The sequence below is a fragment of the Camelina sativa genome, chromosome 17 (assembly GCF_000633955.1).
Source record: "Camelina sativa cultivar DH55 chromosome 17, Cs, whole genome shotgun sequence".
Taxonomy (NCBI): domain Eukaryota; kingdom Viridiplantae; phylum Streptophyta; class Magnoliopsida; order Brassicales; family Brassicaceae; genus Camelina; species Camelina sativa.
Window position 1 is genome coordinate 7,421,089 of NC_025701.1, and position 13,538 is coordinate 7,434,626.

At 40.8% G+C, this 13,538-nt stretch overlaps 5 protein-coding genes and 1 non-coding gene across 6 annotated transcripts; 5 read left to right on the top strand and 1 right to left on the bottom strand.

Moving 5' to 3' along the window:
- On the top strand, positions 277-2,892 carry LOC104755925 (wall-associated receptor kinase-like 22). Its single transcript, XM_010478410.1, has 3 exons — positions 277-1,230; positions 1,316-1,444; positions 1,545-2,892. The coding sequence occupies exons 1-3, from the start codon at positions 300-302 to the stop codon at positions 2,762-2,764; spliced, it is 2,280 nt and encodes a 759-aa protein (XP_010476712.1). The 5' UTR covers positions 277-299; the 3' UTR covers positions 2,765-2,892.
- TRNAK-CUU lies at positions 3,220-3,297 on the bottom strand. Its single transcript has one exon. It is a non-coding gene; the product is annotated as a tRNA-Lys (tRNA).
- On the top strand, positions 3,499-6,228 carry LOC104755926 (wall-associated receptor kinase-like 6). The gene is made up of 3 exons (XM_010478411.1): positions 3,499-4,458; positions 4,563-4,673; positions 4,764-6,228. The coding sequence occupies exons 1-3, from the start codon at positions 3,537-3,539 to the stop codon at positions 5,876-5,878; spliced, it is 2,148 nt and encodes a 715-aa protein (XP_010476713.1). The 5' UTR covers positions 3,499-3,536; the 3' UTR covers positions 5,879-6,228.
- Positions 6,569-9,191, top strand: LOC104755927 (wall-associated receptor kinase-like 1). Its single transcript, XM_010478412.1, has 3 exons — positions 6,569-7,525; positions 7,606-7,734; positions 7,859-9,191. Exons 1-3 carry the CDS (start codon positions 6,586-6,588, stop codon positions 8,983-8,985), a joined length of 2,196 nt encoding a protein of 731 aa, XP_010476714.1. The 5' UTR covers positions 6,569-6,585; the 3' UTR covers positions 8,986-9,191.
- Positions 9,600-12,121, top strand: LOC104755928 (wall-associated receptor kinase-like 1). The gene is made up of 3 exons (XM_010478413.1): positions 9,600-10,607; positions 10,680-10,805; positions 10,885-12,121. The coding sequence occupies exons 1-3, from the start codon at positions 9,677-9,679 to the stop codon at positions 12,015-12,017; spliced, it is 2,190 nt and encodes a 729-aa protein (XP_010476715.1). The 5' UTR covers positions 9,600-9,676; the 3' UTR covers positions 12,018-12,121.
- LOC109129876 (wall-associated receptor kinase-like 4) lies at positions 12,869-13,514 on the top strand. The gene is made up of 2 exons (XM_019238865.1): positions 12,869-13,327; positions 13,434-13,514. The coding sequence occupies exons 1-2, from the start codon at positions 12,869-12,871 to the stop codon at positions 13,512-13,514; spliced, it is 540 nt and encodes a 179-aa protein (XP_019094410.1).

Consider the following 13,538-nt stretch of genomic DNA (forward strand, 5'->3'; position numbering starts at 1 on the left):
TTCTTGTCCCATCAATTAGACTTTTCAATAACAAAAAGATTAAGACAGAGACCACGCAGTTAATCTTGTTCGTCCACGCATGTAGACTTTTTGGAATTATACAAATTATGAAGCAGGATAGTCCGTCCACGCAATCTTGTTTGAAGTTTCAGCCATTTGCAGGTACAGAGGTCCAAATAGGCAACAACCAGGAAGTTTATTCGGTTAGTTTATTACTATATAACACATGATTTTACATTAACATTAGCATCTTATAGAATACTCTACAAAGAAAAAGAGAAAAAAAAAAACAGAGCATAATGAGGAGAAAGAGCTTTTCCATATCTAACTTGCTCTCTCTTCTACTGGTTCTGCTGATCCATGGTTCGAATACAGCAACGGCACAAGATCTTACAATCCTAAGTTCTTGTCAAAGCCATTGCGGGGGAATAGCAATTCCTTATCCCTTTGGAATTGGTAAAGATTGCTATCTCAACAAAGATGAGTGGTATGAAGTTATCTGTAACGGAACCTCACGTAACCCTGTGCCCATTCTTAAAAGTATCAACAGAGAACTGGTGATTATCTCTCTCCCGGATGAGTTCTCAGGCGATTCCTTTGGGCTAATCCGAATCAAGAATCCGGTAACTTCATTAGGTTGTTCCAATACGGAAGAAGTCAACATGGCTTTGAACGTGACCGGAAGCCCATTTTTCCTCACCGGCCGTAATACTCTAGTAGCAGTTGGTTGTAATAACAAGGCCTTGATGACGGATGTTAAGCCACAGATTGGAGGATGCGAGTCTACCTGTGACGTGGGCTTTGGCCAGAGAGGACAGAACACAAGCTGCGACGGCTACAGATGTTGCCAAGCGAAGATACCCTCTGACAGTCTGCAACAGATTGGCATCAAGATTGAGAGCCTTGATGGCAACACAACGAAATCAGTTGGATGCAGAGTTGCTTTCTTGACAGACGAGGCATATTCTCCTTCAAATGTAACCGAGCCAGAGTTGTTTTATGACAAGGGGTATGCAACGGTGGAGTTAGGTTGGTTCATAGATACGTTACACAATATGTCCGTTGATACTGGTGTCTGCTATCCAATTGTCGACAGTTATAGCGGTTGGAGTTACAGTACCTATGAAAGTTGCGTTTGTAGATATGGTAAGTATTTAGAGCGAAGCTATAGAAGCTGCATGTGTAACAGTGGTTATAGAGGCAACCCATATCTCTCGAGTGGATGTATAGGTAAATTAATATTATCTGGTATTACTTTGTATTAGTTTCTGCAAGCTCCATGCATAAATCATTGATGCAATTTTTGTTTATGTAGATATTGATGAGTGTGAAGAAGCCAAAGCTGAAGGGCGCAACCGTTGTGGGGAAGGTTCTGACTGTAAGAATATCCCGGGAAACTTAAGATGTACATCCAAAAAAGACAAAACACTAGCCATCATTCTTGGTAAGCTACCGATCATCAGGCTATGCAATGTATGTTATCATTTATAGAAAACCCAAGAAAAAGGATTTGGCTTATAATGTGTATCTTTTGAGATGTGTAGGTATTAGTCTAGGCTTTGGATTGTTGGTTTTAGCCATTGGAGCATGGTGGTTGTATAAGTTTATCAGAAAGCAAAGGGAGATGAAGCGGAAGAAGAGGTTCTTTAAGCGTAATGGAGGACTATTGTTGCAACAACAATTGTTTTCCAACGAAGGAAACGTTGAGAGGACAAGAGTGTTCAGCTCGAAAGAATTGGAGAAAGCCACAGAAAAATTCAGTGTAAACCGTGTGCTTGGTCAGGGCGGTCAAGGAACCGTCTACAAGGGAATGCTCGTCGATGGGAGAATAGTAGCTGTTAAAAAATCCAAAGTTGTGGATGAAGACAAGCTGGAAGAGTTCATTAATGAGGTAGTGATTCTTTCACAGATCAACCATAGAAACATCGTGAAGCTTTTGGGATGCTGCCTTGAAACAGACGTTCCTATTTTGGTGTACGAGTTCATTCCCAATGGAAACCTTTTCGAGCATCTCCATCACGATGATGAGTCTGATGATTACACAATGGCCACTTGGGAAATGCGTCTACGTATTGCTGTAGATATTGCGGGAGCCCTTTCCTACCTCCACTCAGCGGCATCATTTCCAATTTATCACAGAGACATCAAATCCACAAACATAATGTTGGACGAGAAATATCGTGCCAAAGTGTCTGACTTTGGAACTTCAAGATCGGTAACCATAGACCATACGCATCTGACAACTGTAGTTGCAGGTACGGTAGGTTATGTAGATCCGGAGTATTTTCAATCAAGCCAATTTACAGACAAGAGCGATGTGTATAGCTTCGGAGTTGTGCTTGTGGAGCTCATCACAGGGGAGAAACCGATTTCTTTTCTAAGGTCTGACGAAAACAGAACTTTGGCAACTTATTTCATTCTTGCAATGAAAGATTCCAAGCTTTCCAGCATTATTGACGCTCGAATCAATGATAACTGCAACATGGAACAAGTCACTGCGGTGGCAAACCTCGCGAGGAGGTGTCTTAACTTGAATGGGAAGAAACGTCCCAATATGAGAGAAGTCTCAACGGAATTGGAGAGGATTCGAAATTCACAAATCCAACTTCATAACGAGGAAGATGATGACGCCGTGGAGATCATTAACATAGGAGATCCTTGGAACATTCTTACTGATTCTTCATCCAACATCACCACCACATCGTCAACACTTTGTGAGCATGAGAGACCACTAGTATTCGAACCGTATCATTTGACAGTTTAGTGTCATTTGATTTGTATAGTTATGTTGATTTATCCGGTTTGGAGAATGATATATTGAGTAATAACATCTTATTTTTTTCCGATCGCTGGTTTGCGGGAAACGTTGTAACACATGTGAACTCTGCTTTAAGACTTGCCATTAATATTAAGGTTTTGCTTTGAATTTTAGAGTTGACGATTTACGTCCCACTACTTAGGTGGGAAATGAATGCACGAACGTAACTGGACTTTATTATTTTAGCGAGGACCACAACCATTTATCAACGAAACTACAAAAGTAATCGCTTTTGACTAGAAAGTTTATGAGATTGGTCTGTGACTACAATAGTAGTTTCGTCTAGTTATGAGATTAGGACACACCAATCATCTTTAGTCTTTACCAATTACCATGGAGTTTCGGGAAATGTGGATTACTGTGGTTCGTAACACATAAATTAAAAAAAAATCAAAAAAAACCGCCCACCGTGGGGCTCGAACCCAACCCACGACCACAAGGTTAAGAGCCTTGCGCTCTACCAACTGAGCTAGACGGGCTTTGTGTTTAGACTGTTAGTTATTAACTAAAATTAGTAGCTGCCAAGTCAAACTTAAAAAGCATCTCAAGTCAATGAAAGCAAATAATTGAGAGTTGAAAGGATCCCACACGGAGTTGACTTCCGATGATTAAAAATTTCACACACAAGATTTAGAGAATATATCGACTAAATTAAATTTTTTTTTTTTTTTTTTTTTTTTTGCAAAAGTATGAAGAAGCCAAAGACTTACAACGTCCTATGGGTTCTGTTCTAACTCTGCAGCTCATCAATGGCTCATCCGCAGCAACGCCTCCACCTCCAAATGGTAATTCGTCAACTACCTGTAACAGAGCCTGTGGAGGAATCTCAATTCCGTTCCCATTCGGCATTGGTAAAGATTGTTATCTCAACGGTTGGTACGAGGTTGTGTGCGACACCAATATCTCTTCCGGGTTGTCCACCACAAATGTCCCGTTCCTCTCACGGATCAACAGAGAAGTGGTGAACATCTCTCTTCCAGATGGTAACAAACCATACGGAGTGGTTCACATCAAAGGTCCACTGACGTCGTTGGGTTGCTCTGTTAGTAGTAGTCAAGGACTCAAAAAGTCATCGCCGGATTTGAACGTCACGGGTAAGGGCAGCCCATATTTCTTCACAGACAATAACCGCCTCGTTGTTGTAGGTTGTGGTACAAAGGCGTTGATGAAGGATATTGAATCAGAGATCTTGGGTTGTGAATCGAGCTGCCAAGCTAGCGAGAATAGTGAAGAGGTAACAAACTCCATATGTGACGGTTACAAATGCTGCCAGGCGAGGATACCATTGGAGCGTCCTCAGGTTATAGGTATCAATATAGAAAACACTAATAATGGCACAAAAAGAGAAGGGTGTAGTGTTGCATTCTTGACTAACAAGAGATATGCGCCAATGAATGTTACCGAGCCAGAGCAATTCCATTCTGGTGGCTACGCGGTAGTAGAGCTAGGTTGGTACTTTGATACTTCGGATTCTCGCTTTAGTAGCCCCTTAGGTTGTAGGAATATGACCCGTTACAGTTCTTACAGCTCCTTTGATAAATGTAGTTGCGAGTATGATTACTTTTATGGGATGAGTTATAGGGTTTGCTATTGCAACTATGGCTACACAGGAAACCCTTACCTTCCACATGGCTGTATAGGTGAGTGATTGAATTATCTTTTTCTTCCTCCTTTTGCTTGCCTTTTTTTTTTTCTATCAAAACCACAATAAATAACTATAACTCTAAAATGTGTAGAGATATAGACGAATGCAAAGGACACAACAATTGTGGAGAAGGGACTTGTGTGAATGGACCTGGAACCTATAGCTGCGAGCCAAAGATTACCAAGCCAGAAAAAGCCTCTGTGCTTCAAGGTGCGTTAAAATAGCATCTTTCATCTATGAGACTACAAGTTAGAGAACAGAAAAGTAGTTTACATTCCCATTTTCTATATGTGGGTGTAGGCGTTCTTATAGGTCTAGGAGTGCTTTTATTCGTCCTCGGAATCTTGAGGCTGTACAAATTCATCAAGAAACGAAGGAAGGTCAACCGCAGCAAGAACTTTTTCAAAAGTAATGGTGGCTTGCTGTTGAAGCAACAACTAACTACTTCAAACAACGAAAATGTTGAGATTTCAAAGATATTTAGCTCAAAAGAGTTGAGAAAAGCTACTGATAACTTTAGCATGAACAGAATCCTTGGGCAAGGCGGTCAAGGAACTGTGTACAAAGGAATGCTAGTAGATGGGAGAATCGTTGCGGTCAAAAGATCGAAAGTTGTGTGTGAAGACAAGATGGAAGAGTTCATCAATGAAGTCGTACTCCTCTCTCACATTAACCATAGGAACATTGTGAAACTCTTAGGATGTTGTCTGGACACTGAAGTTCCAATCTTGGTTTACGAATATATTCCCAATGGAGATCTGTTCAAGCGTCTTCATGACAAATCCGAAGCCATTGATTACACGATGACTTGGGAAGTACGTCTTCGCATAGCCATAGAGATCGCAGGAGCTCTTTCATACATGCACTCAGCTGCATCTTTTCCAATATACCACAGAGATATCAAGACTACGAATATACTATTAGATGAGAAATATCGAGCTAAAGTATCTGATTTCGGAACTTCAAGATCCATAAACATAGATCAAACTCATTTGACAACATTAGTTGCAGGCACTTTTGGGTACATGAATCCGGAGTACTTTTTATCAAGCCAATATACTGACAAGAGCGATGTTTACAGTTTCGGGGTTGTCCTGGTGGAGCTCATAACCGGAGAAAAACCGCTTTCCAGAATCCGGTCTGAAGAAGGCAGAGGTTTGGCAACTGATTTCCTCGAGGCAATGAAAGAGAGCAGAGCTGTTGACATCATTGATGATCGAATCAAAGACGAAAGCAAGCTGGACCAAGTGATGGCAGTTGCAAAACTCGCTAGAAAGTGTCTTAGCCGGAAAGGGAGGAAGCGGCCAAACATGAGAGAGGTTTCATTTGAGCTGGAGAGGATCCGTTCTGCATCACCTAACGATTTAGAGGTCCATTATGAAGAGGACCAAGCCATGGAAATTAACAAAGGATGACTCTAAGGGTACAGGATGGGAGTCTAGATCTTTGGATTCAAGAAGTTGAGTCATAAGGGCGTAAAAAACACTTACAGTACTCCTGCATATTTTGTAGCAAGCAATCCTAATAAATCAAAGATACGCGCCATAATGAGACTCTTATGTACCCCATAACAAGAGAAAAATCACCATAGTGAGACTCTTATATACCCCACAACAAGAGAAAAATTAACACAATAGCTTCCACCACTAAATAATGTAGAGTTCAGCTAAAACCTTTTATTAAACCTAAGATGTACCTAGATTTACAGCCTCACAATTTTAGCCAAGTAGGTCTCATGGTCAATATATTTTTCAACATTCTTCAGTTGTCATTGTCCCTTCAACTTGCGTCTCTGATATCTCGGTCAAACACATAAGTAGAGTACTATGTTCCCAAAACAGAGCCTTTGTAGGTGAAATTGCTCTTCTTGTGTTGTTTTTTTTTTTTTTTTCCAAATTCTGGAGTTTCATATGGTCTGCAAGAAAATTGAATTTTATAATCCAATGTTCTCATCCCTCAAGCGTAGAGTTGATTCTTGTATTTATTTTAATGTTTTGTATCTTGCTTCACGCTTCTATCTAAACTTCTATTGACCTTTTCAACAGATCAGGGAAAGTACTTAACATGTTTTTTTTTTGTAAAAAGAGAAGACTGATCAGATCAGGTTACAGAAAACAGAATTATGAAGACAAAGACTACTTACAACTTCCAATGTATAGTAGTAGCATATGTCCTCACTCTTCTCATCAATGGCTCATCAGCAGCAACACCTCCAAATAGTAATTCTTCAACTTCTTGTATTAGAACATGTGGAGGAATATCGATTCCATTCCCTTTTGGGATCGGGAAGGATTGTTATCTCAACAGCTGGTACGAGGTTGTCTGCAACAGCACCATCTCCGGATCCCGCACAACTGTTCCCTTCCTCACTAGGATTAACAAAGAAGTGGTGAACATCTCTCTTCCAGAAATATATGACAACCATGGAGTAGTTTACATTAAAACTCATGTGACTTCGTTGGGTTGTTCTAGTAATAATACTAGTCAAGGATTCCAAAAGTCGCTCACGGGTTTGAATGTTACAGGAAAAGGTAGCCCATATTTCCTCACCGACGAGAACCGCCTCGTGGCGGTTGGTTGCGGTACAAAGGCGTTGATGACTGATATTGAATCCGAGATCTTGGGATGTGAATCGAGCTGCGAAAAGAGCAAGAGTGGTGAACAAGTAACAGACTCGATATGTAACGGTTACAGATGCTGCCAAGCAAGGATACCGGTGGGGCGTCCTCAGGTTATAAGCGTCAATGTAGAAAACTCTGGCGGAGGAGAAGGAAGTTGCAAGGTTGCTTTCTTGACGAACAAAAGGTATTCGCCGTTGAATGTTACAGAGGCAGAACAGTTTCATAGCGATGGATACGAGGTGGTTGAATTAGGATGGTACTTTTCCACATCGGACTCTCGCTTTAGGAGCCCCTTGGGTTGCGTAAATTTGACCAGCAAAGGTCATCACTTACCAGATAATTGCAGTTGCGAGTATGATTACTTATCCGGGACGAGTTATAGGAATTGCTATTGCAACGGTGGCTACGCAGGGAACCCATACCTTCGAGGTGGCTGCATAGGTAAGTGATTGTTTTCTTATCTCAAAATTAAAATGGATTATATCATCAATAATAATGATTCATAAATTAAAATCGTGTAGAGACTGATTTATGCGGAGGATACCATAGATGTAGCGAAGAGAGTTATTGTGTTAACATGCCTGGACCGGCATACACGTGCAAGCCTAAACCCAATACAAACAAGCCGGCCAAATTCACCATGATTCAAGGTTAGTGGCATCTTTTTACTACCAAACTATAAGCTAAGAGTAGAGGATAATGTACCTTTATCTTTTTTACATTGGCTGGTGCATGCATTGGATAGTACCTTATGTTTAACATTGGCTGGTGCAGGCATTGCTATAGGTTTATCTGGATTATTGTTTTTTGTCGGGTTATTCTGGCTGTTTAAGTTCGTTAAGAAGAGAAGAAAGATCATCCAAAGCAAGAAGTTCTTCAAACGAAATGGAGGCTTGTTGTTGAATCAACAAATAACTACTACAAAGGATGGAAATGTAGAGATGTCAAAGGTATTCAGTTCAAAAGAGTTGAAAAGAGCCACTGATAACTTTAGTGTGAACAGAGTGCTTGGGCAAGGTGGTCAAGGCACTGTGTACAAGGGAATGCTAGTAGACGGTAGGATTGTTGCGGTTAAAAGATCAAAAGTTGTGGATGAAGACAAATTGGAAGAGTTTATCAATGAGGTCGTTCTTCTCTCACAAATGAATCACCGCAATATTGTGAAACTTTTGGGATGTTGCTTGGAGACAGAAGTTCCAATCTTAGTGTACGAATATATTCCTAATGGAGATTTGTACAAACGGCTTCATGATGAATATGATGATTACACGATGACTTGGGAAGTACGGCTTCGCATAGCCATAGAGACCGCAGGAGCTCTTACATACATGCACTCAGCTGCATCTTTCCCAATATTCCACAGAGATATCAAGACTACTAATATACTACTGGATGAGAAATACAGAGCAAAGGTGTCAGATTTCGGAACTTCAAGATCCATAACTATTGATCAAACTCACTTGACAACATTAGTTGCGGGAACTTTTGGTTACATGGATCCAGAGTACTTCATGTCGAGCCAATACACTCACAAAAGCGATGTTTATAGTTTTGGAGTTGTGTTGGTGGAGCTTATAACGGGAGAAAAGCCGATGTCCCGTGTCCGGTCTGAAGAAGGCAGAGGTTTGGCAACTGATTTTCTTGAGGCCGTAAAAGAAAACAGAGTGTTTGACATCATTGATGATCGAATGAAAGACGAAAGCAAGCTGGACCAAGTGATGGCAGTCGCAAAACTCGCTCGAAAGTGTCTTAGCCGGAAAGGGACGAAGCGGCCAAACATGAGGGAGGTTTCATTTGAGCTTGAGAGGATTCGTTCTTCATCACCTGAAGATTTAGAGGTCCATGTTAAAAATGATGTTGGAGAGGACCAAACCATGGAAATCAACAGAGGAAGTTTTTAAAGGGCGAGCACAGGACATTCCCACACTTTATGTTAAATGTATCCCTAAAGTTAGACGAACATATTGACAGCAAATCAATAGGATCACGTTGACAACAATCATAGCCACGAAGTAGATATAGGCGACCTAATTTTATATTAATGACTTGATTTGCATGTATGTTAATGACTGAAAAGAAAATGTAACCTAATTTTATAGTTTTGACATTAAATATGAACAAAAAGAAAAAAAATAGATATATGCAAATTTCAAAGTAAAATATGACATTAAATTTGCATGTATATTGATGACTGAAAAGAAAAGAAAAAACAAGTCTAGGTTAGGTTAAAATTTACACCAGAGGTCAAGTTTTTGGCGATGAACAGAGTGCTCTGCTTTGAAATTTAAGATAAATGACAAACACAGTGTAAAGTGAGGTTGCTCTTCTTGGTGTTTTTTCTTCCTAATTCTGCTGTCAAGTTTCTCACTTTCTCCAATATGCATTATTATAAAATAGAAATCCTCAGGCGTAGAGCCAACTTTTAGTAGTAGTATTTTAATGCTTTGTAACATGCTTCACGTTTCTTTCTAAACCTCTCTTGACCTTTTCTTTCTAAACCTCTCTTGACCTTTTCACCATATCAGGCAAGTACTAAACTTTTTTCTTCAACGAGCCGATTAATCAGATCTAAGAAAAAGAAAGAACGGAACTATGAAGACAAATACTAGAATCTTTCAATGTATTGTAGCGTCTGTCCTTACTCTGCTCATCAATGATTCATCAGCAGCAACACCTCCACCTTCAACTAACAACTCTTCAACGTCTTGTAACAAAACCTGTGGAGGCATCTCGATCCCGTTCCCATTCGGAATCGGCGGGAAGAATTGTTATCTCAACGGCTGGTACGAGGTTATCTGCAACCCAACCACTTCCGACTCTAACAAAACTGTTCCTTTCCTCTCTATGATCAACCGTGAAGTGGTGAACATCTCTCTTCCAGACAGCGACGAGCCTTACGGACTAGTTCAAATCAAAGGTCCTGTTACATCGATGGGTTGTCAAGGACCCCAAAACTCGCTCCCGGGTTTGAATCTCACAGGCAAGGGCAGCCCATATTTCCTCACCGACGAGAACCGCCTTGTGGCTGTTGGTTGCGGTACAAAGGCGTTGATGACGGATATAGAGTCAGAGATATTAGGTTGTGAATCAAGCTGCGAAGACAGTAAGAGTGGTGAACAAGTAACAAACTCGATCTGTACTGGTTACAAATGCTGCCAGGCGAGGTTACCGGTTGAGCGTCCTCAGGTTATAACCGTCGTTATAGAGAAAAACTCCAGTGGAGAAGAAGAGAGGTGCAAAGTTGCGTTCTTGACGAACAAGAGGTATTCACCGTCGAACGTTACGGAGCCAGAACAGTTTCATAGCAATGGAAACGTGGTGGTAGAATTAGGATGGTACTTTGCCACTTCGGACTCTCGTTTTAAAAGCCTCTTGGGTTGCGCAAATATGAGCCGCAAAGGCTCTGGCTCCTCGGATGATAATTGCAGTTGTGAGTATAATTACTTCTCCGGGATGAGTTATAGGAATTGCTATTGCGACTGGGGCTATGCAGGGAACCCATACCTTCGAGGTGGCTGCAAAGGTAAGTGTTTCTTTTCTTCTTTCGTTTCCTCATTAGATCATCAGTACGTAATTATGATTCAATATTGTGTAGATACTGATTCATGCGAAGGACATACCTGTGGGGAAGATGCTGTTTGTGTTAACATGCCTGGACCGATGTCCATGTGCCAGCCTAAGCCCAAGATAACCAAGCGTGCCAATCCCCCGGTGGTTCAAGGTGAGTGGCACTTTAAACTACCAGACTAATAATAGAGTAGAGGATAGTGGAGACCTTATGTTATTTTTGGTTGCTACAGGCATTGTTATAGGTTTATCTGGATTATTTTTATTTGTTGGGTTATTCTGGCTGTTTAAATTCGTTAAGAAGAGAAGAAGGATCATCCAAAGCAAGAAGTTCTTCAAACGAAATGGAGGCTTGCTGCTGAATCAACAAATAAATACTACACAGGATGGAAATGTAGAGATGTCAAAGGTATTTAGTTCAAAAGAGTTGAAAAAAGCCACTGATAACTTTAGTGTGAACAGAGTGCTTGGGCAAGGCGGTCAAGGCACTGTGTACAAGGGAATGCTAGTAGATGGAAGGATTGTTGCGGTTAAAAGATCAAAAGTTGTGGATGAAGACAAGTTGGAAGAGTTTATCAATGAGGTCGTTCTTCTCTCACAAATGAATCACCGCAACATAGTGAAACTCTTGGGATGTTGCTTGGAAACGGAAGTTCCAATCTTAGTATACGAGTATATCCCCAATGGAGACTTGTACAAACGGCTTCATGATGAATTTGATGATTACACGATGACTTGGGAAGTACGGCTTCGCATAGCCATAGAGACGGCAGGAGCTCTTACATACATGCACTCAGCTGCATCTTTCCCAATATTCCACAGAGATGTCAAGACTACTAATATACTACTGGATGAGAAATACAGAGCAAAGGTGTCTGATTTCGGAACTTCAAGATCCATAACTATTGATCAAACTCACTTGACAACATTAGTTGCGGGAACATTTGGTTACATGGATCCAGAGTACTTCATGTCGAGCCAATACACTCACAAAAGCGATGTTTATAGTTTTGGGGTTGTGTTGGTGGAGCTAATAACGGGAGAAAAACCAATGTCACGTGTCCGGTCTGAAGAAGGCAGAGGTTTGGCAAGTGATTTCCTCGAGGCAATGAAAGAGAACAGAGCTGTTGACATAATTGATATTAGGATCAAAGACGAAAGCAAGCTGGATCAAATAATGGCGGTAGCAAAACTCGCCCGAAAATGTCTTAACCGGAAAGGGAAGAAACGGCCAAACATGAGAGAGGTTTCAATAGAGCTAGAGAGGATCCGTTCATCGCCCGAAGATATAGATGTCCACACGGAAATAATCGAAGACGAAGAGGAGGATCAACTCTTGGAAATCAACGTAAAAGATGATTCTTGAACTGCCTATGTAAGACTTTGCTGGAACATATATGTATATTTTGAAAACTAGTGTTCAATCCGTTTGCTAGTAGGATTTATATATATAAAGCATGTTTATAAGTGTAAGAAGCTCTAAACAAAAAAAAAAGTGTAAGAAGCTCCAAAACCTATATATATGTTCTCTTCAAAATTTAGGGTTTGCAAATAAGAACTAAGAAGATGACATTGGAGATGAGATTATTCTTTAATTAGAACGTTAAACTAGTATAGATGAAGACTGGACGATTAGTGGCGAGTTACTGTACTCTTTTCACGTCCAATTTTTTTATTTCTTACAAAACAAGTAAGACCCAAACTTGTCCACGTCAGTTGCTAAAAAAAAAACTTGTCCACGTCAGATTACTTGGAAGTTGGACTGGTCGTCGCCATTCATCTCCTGACTTTTTTTAAGCTGAAGTCTTCGTCCAGCTGTCCTTATATTATTGGCCATAGACATGAATAACCAAGAGAGTCAACATCATCGCCATTAACATTCGAGTGCTCATGAAATACGTTGACTTTGTAAACTTAGAGTAATTTTGGTCAACATTCTTTTGCATCTTTGTTCACGCATGATCCATCTTCTTATCGCATCTGAAATTCTCGTCAAACTATGCCAGTCTTGCTTTTTGTTTTAGCTTTTCATTACACGACATTAGAAGACTCAAAGGGTTAGAACGACTACGAACAAGAACAACATCAGTAATGAAGACAGAGACTCACAACCTCCTCTGTATTTTACTAGTGATCTCTGTCCTACTATCTCTGTTCATCAATGGCGTCTCATCGGCAAGAAAACCTCCAGATCTGTGTAACAGATTCTGCGGAGGCATGTCAATTCCTTTCCCGTTCGGTATCGGTGCTAAAGATTGCTATCTAAACCCGTGGTATGAGGTTGTCTGTAAGAACTCTGTTCCGTTTCTCTCAAGGATCAACAGAGAATTAGTAAACTTGTCTCTTCCAGATGCTACTGAGAACTACTCTAACGGAGTTGTTCACATCAAAGGTCCCGTGACTTCCTCCGGTTGTTCTACCGAAGCATCCCAGCCGCTTACATCGCCGCCTTTAAACGTTGCCGGCCATGGCAGCCCCTATTTTCTCACTGACAAGAACCTCCTCATGGCTGTTGGTTGCAACGTTAAGGCCGTTATGACGGATGTCAAATCGCAGATCATCGGTTGCGAGTCAAGCTGTAACAAGGGAAATAGTAGCAGCAGCCAAAGAACAAGAAACGAAGCCTGCAATGGTAATAAATGTTGTCAGACGAGGATACCTGAAGGGGAGCTACAAGTAATTGGAGTCAATATAGAGATCCCTGAAGATAGAAACACAACAGAAGGAGGATGCAAAGTTGCTTTTTTGACAAGCAAGAAGTATTCGAGTTTGAATGTTACAGAGCCAGAAAAGTTTCATGGTGACGGATACGCTGTGGTCGAGCTTGGATGGTACTTTGATTCTTCGGATCCTCGTGTTTTAAGCCCCATAGGTTGTAAAAATGTAT

Coding starts and splice junctions, on each gene's coding strand:
- LOC104755925 (XM_010478410.1), top strand. CDS start 300: ATGAGGAGAAAGAGCTTTTCCATATCTAACTTGCTCTCTCTTCTACTG. Junction 1,231..1,315: donor TCTCTCGAGTGGATGTATAG/GTAAATTAATAT, acceptor TTGTTTATGTAG/ATATTGATGAGTGTGAAGAA. Junction 1,445..1,544: donor AACACTAGCCATCATTCTTG/GTAAGCTACCGA, acceptor TGAGATGTGTAG/GTATTAGTCTAGGCTTTGGA.
- LOC104755926 (XM_010478411.1), top strand. CDS start 3,537: ATGGGTTCTGTTCTAACTCTGCAGCTCATCAATGGCTCATCCGCAGCA. Junction 4,459..4,562: donor CCTTCCACATGGCTGTATAG/GTGAGTGATTGA, acceptor GTAGAGATATAG/ACGAATGCAAAGGACACAAC. Junction 4,674..4,763: donor AAAAGCCTCTGTGCTTCAAG/GTGCGTTAAAAT, acceptor ATGTGGGTGTAG/GCGTTCTTATAGGTCTAGGA.
- LOC104755927 (XM_010478412.1), top strand. CDS start 6,586: ATGAAGACAAAGACTACTTACAACTTCCAATGTATAGTAGTAGCATAT. Junction 7,526..7,605: donor CCTTCGAGGTGGCTGCATAG/GTAAGTGATTGT, acceptor AAAATCGTGTAG/AGACTGATTTATGCGGAGGA. Junction 7,735..7,858: donor CAAATTCACCATGATTCAAG/GTTAGTGGCATC, acceptor TGGCTGGTGCAG/GCATTGCTATAGGTTTATCT.
- LOC104755928 (XM_010478413.1), top strand. CDS start 9,677: ATGAAGACAAATACTAGAATCTTTCAATGTATTGTAGCGTCTGTCCTT. Junction 10,608..10,679: donor CCTTCGAGGTGGCTGCAAAG/GTAAGTGTTTCT, acceptor AATATTGTGTAG/ATACTGATTCATGCGAAGGA. Junction 10,806..10,884: donor CAATCCCCCGGTGGTTCAAG/GTGAGTGGCACT, acceptor TGGTTGCTACAG/GCATTGTTATAGGTTTATCT.
- LOC109129876 (XM_019238865.1), top strand. CDS start 12,869: ATGTCAATTCCTTTCCCGTTCGGTATCGGTGCTAAAGATTGCTATCTA. Junction 13,328..13,433: donor TACCTGAAGGGGAGCTACAA/GTAATTGGAGTC, acceptor TGAATGTTACAG/AGCCAGAAAAGTTTCATGGT.